This window comes from Gorilla gorilla, chromosome 14 (assembly GCF_029281585.2).
Source record: "Gorilla gorilla gorilla isolate KB3781 chromosome 14, NHGRI_mGorGor1-v2.1_pri, whole genome shotgun sequence".
Lineage (NCBI taxonomy): Eukaryota > Metazoa > Chordata > Mammalia > Primates > Hominidae > Gorilla > Gorilla gorilla.
The window spans coordinates 100,555,648-100,565,880 of record NC_073238.2 but is presented as its reverse complement, the minus strand read 5'-3'; the positions used below and the strand labels follow the sequence as shown (position 1 = coordinate 100,565,880).

At 33.2% G+C, this 10,233-nt stretch overlaps 1 protein-coding gene across 1 annotated transcript; it reads left to right on the top strand.

The window, feature by feature from the left end:
• The first annotated feature begins 1,766 nt into the window (after nt 1-1,766).
• SLITRK6 (SLIT and NTRK like family member 6) lies at nt 1,767-8,400 on the top strand. The gene is made up of 2 exons (XM_004054636.5): nt 1,767-2,272; nt 4,655-8,400. Exon 2 carries the CDS (start codon nt 4,679-4,681, stop codon nt 7,202-7,204), a length of 2,526 nt encoding a protein of 841 aa, XP_004054684.4. The 5' UTR covers nt 1,767-2,272; nt 4,655-4,678; the 3' UTR covers nt 7,205-8,400.
• The last annotated feature ends 1,833 nt before the right edge of the window (nt 8,401-10,233 follow it).

The window sequence follows — 10,233 nt, the reverse complement described above, 5'->3', positions numbered from 1 at the left end:
CAATTGCCCAGTAATTTATGCACTAAAAAGACAAGATTCATTATGTAGGAAAGGAATTCATGATAAAAATCTTCAAATTTCTGCTATGTGTATATGACTGATAAAATAGATACATGATCAAATTGAAGGACATGAGAGAAACGTGTCAATCTACAAAGAAATTACTTTCATTTGTCCATATGTAGGCTTGAAAAATTTTGCTCCACATACTATGCTACTAGAATATTTCTCCTATGCACTTGACTGCAAAACCTAAAGGAATGCATGTGAAAAATTAGGACTACAGAGTTGGGAGGGAAATTATTCTTGCCCCTTCTTTTTTTATTGATTAAAATTCTAATTTCTAACTATCTATCTAAATAATTACCTTGATTTAGTTAATTTGGCTAGCAGCTAGCAGGAAATTGTGCCAAACACTAATTATTTATATTTAACTTCACTTATACTCTTCATTCTCTTATTTTTTTATTTTTATTGTGTTTTCCAATCCCCTTCTCTGTATCATCATCTCTTTTCCATGTTAAAGCACAAAATGTCATTAAAATAAACGAGAAACTTAATTACTGGGAAATATAAAGTAAAGTGAGAATACTGAAAATTCCCACAGAGCCCTTATATGTTTAGAGCCAATATACCACCCTGAGACAATAAAACTATATCAATCTGAGTGTATATCATTAAATAATAATGTGATATTCTTCTATTTTGATGATTTAAACTATATCAACTCTCCTTTTTAAAAATAGCACTTTCTGAAATGACACCTACTATTACATAGAAGGCCTCTAGAATCTGTATTTATTCTAAACAGAATAAACAAATAAAAGACAGCATCTAGTATATGCACTTTGGATGTGAAAAAGTTCAGGAAGGTAGGTAAGAAGAATAACTTTTTAAACCACAGGCTTTTTGAGAAATAAGGAATCTGACAAGAGTAATAATGGTGATGATTCAGAAACTTTTACGAGCTGAAGAAACACGCAACTTTTAAGATATAACCTATTAAGAATAAATTCTCTCTGAGCTAGCACTATACAAATCAGGTTATTGTAATATCTACATATTTCACTTGTTTCATTTTATCTGTAAAGATATAATGTTATATTTTTGAAAGTGATAAACAGAACTTGATCAATGATAATTATTTTGTGTTTAAAGATTTTTAAATATATTTTAAAATAATTATGCTTTTCTTCTAAATAAATACATTAAAATAACTGAAAGATCTTCATTTCTAAGTTTAATTATTGAATATTAGCTCTAGGGAAAGAAATAATGAAGTAAAAACTTAGAGTCCCTAACATAAGGCTTTAAAAAAGTTAAATGGTGAATACAAAAATACAAATATTGCAGGGAAGCAGTTCGTGTTAACATTTTACAATCTAGTTAGTGCACAATTTCAACTATAAATAACAGATTTAAAAAAAAAAAGAAAAAAAAGAGGCAACTACTCTATAGGCAGCATTCTTGTGTTTCCTGCACATGTGTGCAAACACTACAGAACAGTGATAGTTGAGAATTTAACATAATGTATTATTGAGCTTGCTACAACACAATGTACTATTAAGCATTTTAAACGACGTGTTATTATTTCCATCAAAATTCACTTGCACTATATTTGGTATTGAAAGGAGTGGAAAGACCATTTGCAGAAAGAGGAGGAGTTGAGCAGTCCCAAGGTGGAGCTGTCTCTTGTGTTATATGACACTGGCAGATTAAAACGCTCTGATGGGGAAGGGCTTAAAGGCTGAGTCAAAAGCCAAGAAGTCTCTTTATTTACGCCTACCTCCCAGCCCTTGGCAATCTGACTAATAACAAACTGAGCTAACAAGAAATACTAGAAAAGGAGGAAGGAGAACATTGCTGCAGCTTGGATCTACAACCTAAGAAAGCAAGAGTGATCAATCCCAGCTCTGTTAAACATCTTGTTTACTTACTGCATTCAGCAGCTTGCAAATGGTTAACTATATGCAAAAAAGTCAGCATAGCTGTGAAGTATGCCGTGAATTTTAATTGAGGGAAAAAGGGACAATTGCTTCAGGATGCTCTAGTATGCACTCTGCTTGAAATATTTTCAATGAAATGCTCAGTATTCTATCTTTGACCAGAGGTTTTAACTTTATGAAGCTATGGGACTTGACAAAAAGTGATATTTGAGAAGAAAGTACACCGTGGTTGGTGTTTTCTTTTTTAATAAAGGAATTGAATTACTTTGAACACCTCTTCCAGCTGTGCATTACAGATAACGTCAGGAAGAGTCTCTGCTTTACAGGTAAGATGAATGTTTCCAGGCTTTTCTTATACTTATTTTTGCATTATAGTAAAGTGATTGAATTTGTATGTTCGCTTCCTTTAAATAAACAATTTTGCATTAAAGGATACTCAATTTCATTCTTGCTTACTGGCACAACTAACACTGGAGCAGATGCCTGTATTCTCTGAGAAGCAGACATTTAGTCTAACAGCTGGCTACAGAGAAGAACAAATATAATATTCCACTATTTCTTTTGCAACATGCAGTTTGTTGTTAGAAACTAAATATGTGTGCTTTCTGAAGGAAGGATCACTTCCAAATGCGAATGTTGAATTGCAAATATAAGCAGAATATTGAATAATTCTTTGCATTTTGTATGCTACTTATTTTCTGACTTGAAAATATGTATTCTCAGAAAACATGTCAATGAGTATCTTTTGACTTCTTTACCACTGTGTCAGATATTGTCAGTAGAGAACCACTTTTCACATCTGTGTGTGTTTCTGAAAAGATTAGAAACTGTTTCCTAGCACGTTTTGAAGAGCATAAAATTCATATAGGATTTACAAAATAACAAGAGTTTATCACTGAAAAATTATTTACTATTTTCTCTGATGCTATACCTGGTGAAATAAATCTTATTCTTTCTTGGTAATTTATGAATAAGTACTTTTAGTGATTGTGGAAGCTAATCCACAAGTTGAAGGCTCCAACTACAAGCTGCTTGTTTATAAACTCAGCACACAAAGCTGTTTAAAATCAGATTATTTACCTATAGAAAAATAAAATCTTCTAACTTTCCCTTTACACAGACGCAGTATGTTGTTTTGTTTCTTCAGTTGCCTTTTGCCTTTCAGGAACTTTGTACTATATGTGTTTTCAATAAAACACTATATTTTCAGGGAATGCAGGTTTACTTTCAGGATTGTTGATTGGGTTCTGGTATGTTTTACCTGATTGTGAATTTTAATTTGATTCAGTTACTGTTCATATTTCAAACAACAAAAATGAAAACTGATTACTATTTTGAAAAGTTGAATAGTCATAAGATGTGTTTATATTTCAATTTAATTTATATAAGTTTAAAGTATAATATTTAAAGGAAGGAAATAAAATTAGATCTCATTAGAGCTATAAATATTTACCTTGCATAACTGTCATTTAAAGGGCAAAACCTTTTTAAGAATTGCTGTTTCAGATGCATTTCTTATGTGTTTCAGGATTAGAATACGTGATGTTATTCTGAACCATCCTTTTTTTTCTTTTACCGAATTTGAAATATCATCAAAAAGTTTAATACGGTACAGTTTGTTTCAGATTTCATTGTTTGCTACTTTAAGCCTTATAATAAAGGCTTAAAGCTGCTTAATTACGTGATGACATTCCGTGCCCTAAAGACTGTTTCAAGACCTCATTAGGAAGTCATTTGCTAGAAGTTTATATGAAGCATTGTTTATTCTTTTACAACAGACTGAAATGTGTGTTAAAGATGAATCTTGCTTCTTTAGTTTTTATCATTTCCACCTCATCTATAACGTAATTAAAAAGCAGTAAGCAATATACTGCTTCTAGAAATTCAATATTAAATATAATGATTTAAGTGAAATTTGAATGGTCACACTTAAGTGTATGTATCTGATACTATTACACTTATACAAACTACCCTAGATTGAATAGTTAGAAGAGTTCTTATAGTACTGTACTTTATAACATGATCAAAGACATATTTTCCTCAAGGTTTTCAAAATAAACAATAAAATTAGTATATATATATATAGCCAAAACCGAAGCAAGTTAAAACACAGACACAGTTATTAGATGTTATTGTGTGACACCCAGTTCAACAATATAAAGACAATGCATGCTACATGCGTACATGCATACACACGTACACATATGCACACATACATTCTTTTATCTTTTTTTACATTCCCTACAGTTCTCTATGCTTACGGCTAATAACTATGTAATTGTCTTTTACTATAATCCTCCAGCCTTAAATGTATGACCATAAGGTTAAAAAATATTTTCAAATATATAACTTTGCATCATAGTGAAGTATCAGTGCTCTAAGGCAGCATCTCTCTCATCTGTTAAAATGCAGGTTATTCATCAGATGTGAGCACAAATTTTATGATATAATATTTTAAATTCCCCTTGACCTAAATTTTGTATTTTGAACACAATGCAAGTTAAAAGTCAGCCAGACTTGCTTGTCTGAGTATTAGGAAAAAAAAAAAAAAAAGAAACAAATGATGTAAATGCAGCAAGGTACCCATATTTTCATGGTAATCCATCATTTGCTTTTTGGAGAAAAACCTATTATTTTGAAAATATCAGCTTCATCTCCTCCCCAGTTCTGCCCACTAAAGTCCCTTGCTATTGCATTTTATTTTACAGAATCGGATTTCATCACATGACAACATGAAGCTGTGGATTCATCTCTTTTATTCATCTCTCCTTGCCTGTATATCTTTACACTCCCAAACTCCAGTGTTCTCATCCAGAGGTTCCTGTGATTCTCTTTGCAATTGTGAGGAAAAAGATGGCACAATGCTAATAAATTGTGAAGCAAAAGGTATCAAGATGGTATCTGAAATAAGTGTGCCACCATCACGACCTTTCCAACTAAGCTTATTAAATAATGGCTTGACGATGCTTCACACAAATGACTTTTCTGGGCTTACCAATGCTATTTCAATACACCTTGGATTTAACAATATTGCAGATATTGAGATAGGTGCATTTAATGGCCTTGGCCTCCTGAAACAACTTCATATCAATCACAATTCTTTAGAAATTCTTAAAGAGGATACTTTCCATGGACTGGAAAACCTGGAATTCCTGCAAGCAGATAACAATTTTATCACAGTGATTGAACCAAATGCCTTTAGCAAGCTCAACAGACTCAAAGTGTTAATTTTAAATGACAATGCTATTGAGAGTCTTCCTCCAAACATCTTCCGATTTGTTCCTTTAACCCATCTAGATCTTCGTGGAAATCAATTACAAACATTGCCTTATGTTGGTTTTCTTGAACACATTGGCCGAATATTGGATCTTCAGTTGGAGGACAACAAATGGGCCTGCAATTGTGACTTATTGCAGTTAAAAACTTGGTTGGAGAACATGCCTCCACAGTCTATAATTGGTGATGTTGTCTGCAACAGCCCTCCATTTTTTAAAGGAAGTATACTCAGTAGACTAAAGAAGGAATCTATTTGCCCTACTCCACCAGTGTATGAAGAACATGAGGATCCTTCAGGATCATTATATCTGGCAGCAACATCTTCAATAAATGATAGTCGCATGTCAACTAAGACCACGTCCATTCTAAAACTACCCACCAGAGCACCAGGTTTGATACCTTATATTACAAAGCCATCCACTCAACTTCCAGGACCTTACTGCCCTATTCCTTGTAACTGCAAAGTCCTATCCCCATCAGGACTTCTAATACATTGTCAGGAGCGCAACATTGAAAGCTTATCAGATCTGAGACCTCCTCCGCAAAATCCTAGAAAGCTCATTCTAGCGGGAAATATTATTCATAGTTTAATGAAGTCTGATCTAGTGGAATATTTCACTTTGGAAATGCTTCATTTGGGAAACAATCGTATTGAAGTTCTTGAAGAAGGATCGTTTATGAACCTAACGAGATTACAAAAACTCTATCTAAATGGTAACCACCTGACCAAATTAAGTAAAGGCATGTTCCTTGGTCTCCATAATCTTGAATACTTATATCTTGAATACAATGCCATTAAGGAAATACTGCCAGGAACCTTTAATCCAATGCCTAAACTTAAAGTCCTGTATTTAAATAACAACCTCCTCCAAGTTTTACCACCACATATTTTTTCAGGGGTTCCTCTAACTAAGGTAAATCTTAAAACAAACCAGTTTACCCATCTACCTGTAAGTAATATTTTGGATGATCTTGATTTACTAACCCAGATTGACCTTGAGGATAACCCCTGGGACTGCTCCTGTGACCTGGTTGGACTGCAGCAATGGATACAAAAGTTAAGCAAGAACACAGTGACAGATGACATCCTCTGCACTTCCCCCAGGCATCTAGACAAAAAGGAATTAAAAGCCCTAAATAGTGAAATTCTCTGTCCAGGTTTAGTAAATAACCCATCCATGCCAACACAGACTAGTTACATTATTGTCACCACTCCTGCAACAACAACAAATACGGCTGATACTATTTTACGATCTCTTACGGACGCTGTGCCACTGTCTGTTCTAATACTGGGACTTCTGATTGTGTTCATCACTATTGTTTTCTGTGCTGCAGGGATAGTGGTTCTTGTTCTTCACCGCAGGAGAAGATACAAAAAGAAACAAGTAGATGAGCAAATGAGAGACAACAGTCCTGTGCATCTTCAGTACAGCATGTATGGCCATAAAACCACTCATCACACTACTGAAAGACCCTCTGCCTCACTCTATGAACAGCACATGGTGAGCCCCATGGTTCATGTCTATAGAAGTCCATCCTTTGGTCCAAAGCATCTGGAAGAGGAAGAAGAGAGGAATGAGAAAGAAGGAAGTGATGCAAAACATCTCCAAAGAAGTCTTTTGGAACGGGAAAATCATTCACCACTCACAGGGTCAAATATGAAATACAAAACCATGAACCAATCAACAGAATTTTTATCCTTCCAAGATGCCAGCTCATTGTACAGAAACATTTTAGAAAAAGAAAGGGAACTTCAGCAACTGGGAATCACAGAATACCTAAGGAAAAACATCGCTCAGCTCCAGCCTGATATGGAGGCACATTATCCTGGAGCCCACGAAGAGCTGAAATTAATGGAAACATTAATGTACTCACGTCCAAGGAAGGTATTAGTGGAACAGACGAAAAATGAGTATTTTGAACTTAAAGCTAATTTACATGCTGAACCTGACTATTTAGAAGTCCTGGAGCAGCAAACATAGATGGAGAGTTTGAGGGCTTTCGCAGAAATGCTGTGATTCTGTTTTAAGTCCATACCTTGTAAATAAGTGCCTTACGTGAGTGTGTCATCAATCAGAACTTAAGCACAGCAGTAAACTATGGGGAAAAAAAAGAAGAAGAAAAAGAAACTCAGGGATCACTGGGAGAAGCCATGGCATTATCTTCAGGCAATTTAGTCTGTCCCAAATAAAATAAATCCTTGCATGTAAATCATTCAAGGGTTATAGTAATATTTCTCCATATACTGAAAAGTGTCTCATAGGAGTCCTCTTGCACATCTAAAAAGGTTGAACATACAAGTATCCCGAATTTTCTTGAATTGCTTTCCCTATAGATTAATTACAATTGGATTTCATCATTTAAAAACCATACTTGTATATGCAGTTATAATATGTAAGGAATACATTGTTTATAACCAGTATGTACTTCAAAAATGTGTATTGTCAAACATACCTAACTTTCTTGCAATAAATGCAAAAGAAACTGGAACTTGACAATTATAAATAGTAATAGTGAAGAAAAAATAGAAAGGTTGCAATTATATAGGCCATGGGTGGCTCAAAACTTTGAACATTTGAGCTTAAACAAATGCCACTCTCATGCATTCTAAGATTAAAAAGTTAAAATGATTAATAGTTCAGGTGGAATAAATAAGCATACTTTTTGGGTTTTCTACACATTTTGTGTAGATAATTTTAATGTCAGTGCTGCTGTGAACTAAAGTATGTCATTTATGCTCAAAGTTTAATTCTTCTTCTTGGGATATTTTTAAAATGCTACTGAGATTCTGCTGTAAATATGACTAGAGAATCTATTGGGTTTGCTTTATTTCATAGGCTTAATTCTTTGTAAATCTGAATGACCATAATAGAAATACATTTCCTGTGGCAAGTAATTCACAGTTGTAAAGTAAATAGGAAAAATTATTTTATTTTTATTGATGTACATTGATAGATGCCATAAATCAGTAGCAAAAGGCACTTCTAAAGGTAAGTGGTTTAAGTTGCCTCAAGAGAGGGACAATGTAGCTTTATTTTACAAGAAGGCATAGTTAGATTTCTATGAAATATTTATTCTGTACAGTTTTATATATTTTTGGTTCACAAAAGTAATTATTCTTGGGTGCCTTTCAAGAAAATTAAAAATACTACTCACTACAATAAAACTAAAATGAAAACTCTTTTTTAAATGTGCTTTCTTAAATGCACGACAAGCTTTACTTGTCATGCAATCAAGTAAGGATTAACACACATACACACAAACATACAGACACACACACACACACTGCAGGAGGTTTGTATTTGTTGTTTACACACAGAAGTATCTTGTTCATGTTGTGAAAAAGACTATTTGATTTTTGGTATGCTTAACAGGGAGCCAAATTTAAAGTATGTCTAGCAGTTTTCCCTTTCAAGCAAATCATTTTCTAATGCAACGTAAAAGGAAATGTTTTATTTCTATCCTTTCTAACTATAGAATCAATCATACCTGCACACTTTCACAAGACAAAGTGAAATTAATCAAAGTAATCTGGGAATGTTTTCTGAACACCACACAGACTCATGTACTGGGCTATGAAGGAACACATTTTCCATAAGGAAGTACTCCCTTCAATTTACTCCGCAATATTTCAGTGATTCCTAAATGGTCTATTAAATATTTTGGCTTTTAATATCCAACTTTGCACTAATGGCAGAATATACATTATTTATTTTATTTTTAATAAGAAGCCTTCTTGTTGACAAAAACAATATGGGCTGTGCTGCACAGTATGAAGACTATAAGTAATGTAAAATCATATCATGAGCTTTTTTCTTTAAGTTATTGTATATATTAATGAAAATCAATCAAGAGTTATGTATTAAAAGGTTTATTGAAAACCAAAATTTCTTCATTAGCTTCCAAAGTTTGGAAGCACAAAGGTGGAAATTCTTTAAGTAACAATTTCTAAGGGAAAATGTGTGTGCATATGAAATGCTGGATGTTTATCTACTAAAAAATATTCAGCATGGTAAATAGTAAAATCTCCAAAACATTATTTTAAAAATTACATTCTCAAGAGAAGAACAAATAAAGTCCAGAATTCATGTTATTGCACTTCTTTTACTCAGTCCAGTATCTGCCAATATTTTCTAATTCTGATCAGGTACATAGAGGTATTAGGAAGACTTAAGATATTCCCATGCCTGGAGAACGCTTGGAATGGATCCATGAATGCAGACAGAGACATGCCCTCAAGAACATTCTTTTCTTTGGGATGGGGGAAATATTTCTTTAATCTTTATTTGTCGTTAATTGCCTAAAGTAATAATGTTCACTCTTTAACTTATAATGAAGAGGAACAAAGTTGTTTAAGAAGCCATGTAAGTATATCCCCAAAATCAAAGTACAATCCTTATTCTGAATATAACTTAAAACTGACATGGAAATTACAATCGTTTCCAAAAACAAGAGATTTTAACGGTTTAAATGTTTCATTCACGACTCTTTGTGGAATTTGTTTTCCTACCGGTTGTTGAGAGTTGAGAAAGGTAATGATGGTCTCTAATTCGTTGGGATCTATGAGACTTTCTCAGAACTTTGATTATTTGACCTGAATTTCCAATTTCTTCTCCTTCCCACTAAAGAATAACTTTTATTATACTCCTTGTTTGATTGTTCACTTAAGCAATCAATTTGGTCTCTTTCAGCAGCTAATTGACAGATTCAGAATTCCAATTCCTCTTTCAGTATCCTCAGCGTTATTCACCTGAACCTGGCCATTAAAAAAAAAAAAAAAAGTAGACTTTTAATTATCTTAGCTTTGCTTCTTGATTTAAACAGAAGTTACATTTTGCCCACTGCACATCAATGCAATTTATGACTCATGTCCAAAAAATGAAATTTTGTAATATAGTGGTAGTAGTGTATAATCATCCTGGATAAATCTTTTTAATATAAGTCAATTTATTTGATATTGGTTGTATTAATACTTATTTAACAAACCATTTTTTACTAAATTACATGAAAT

Coding starts and splice junctions, on each gene's coding strand:
- SLITRK6 (XM_004054636.5), top strand. CDS start 4,679: ATGAAGCTGTGGATTCATCTCTTTTATTCATCTCTCCTTGCCTGTATA.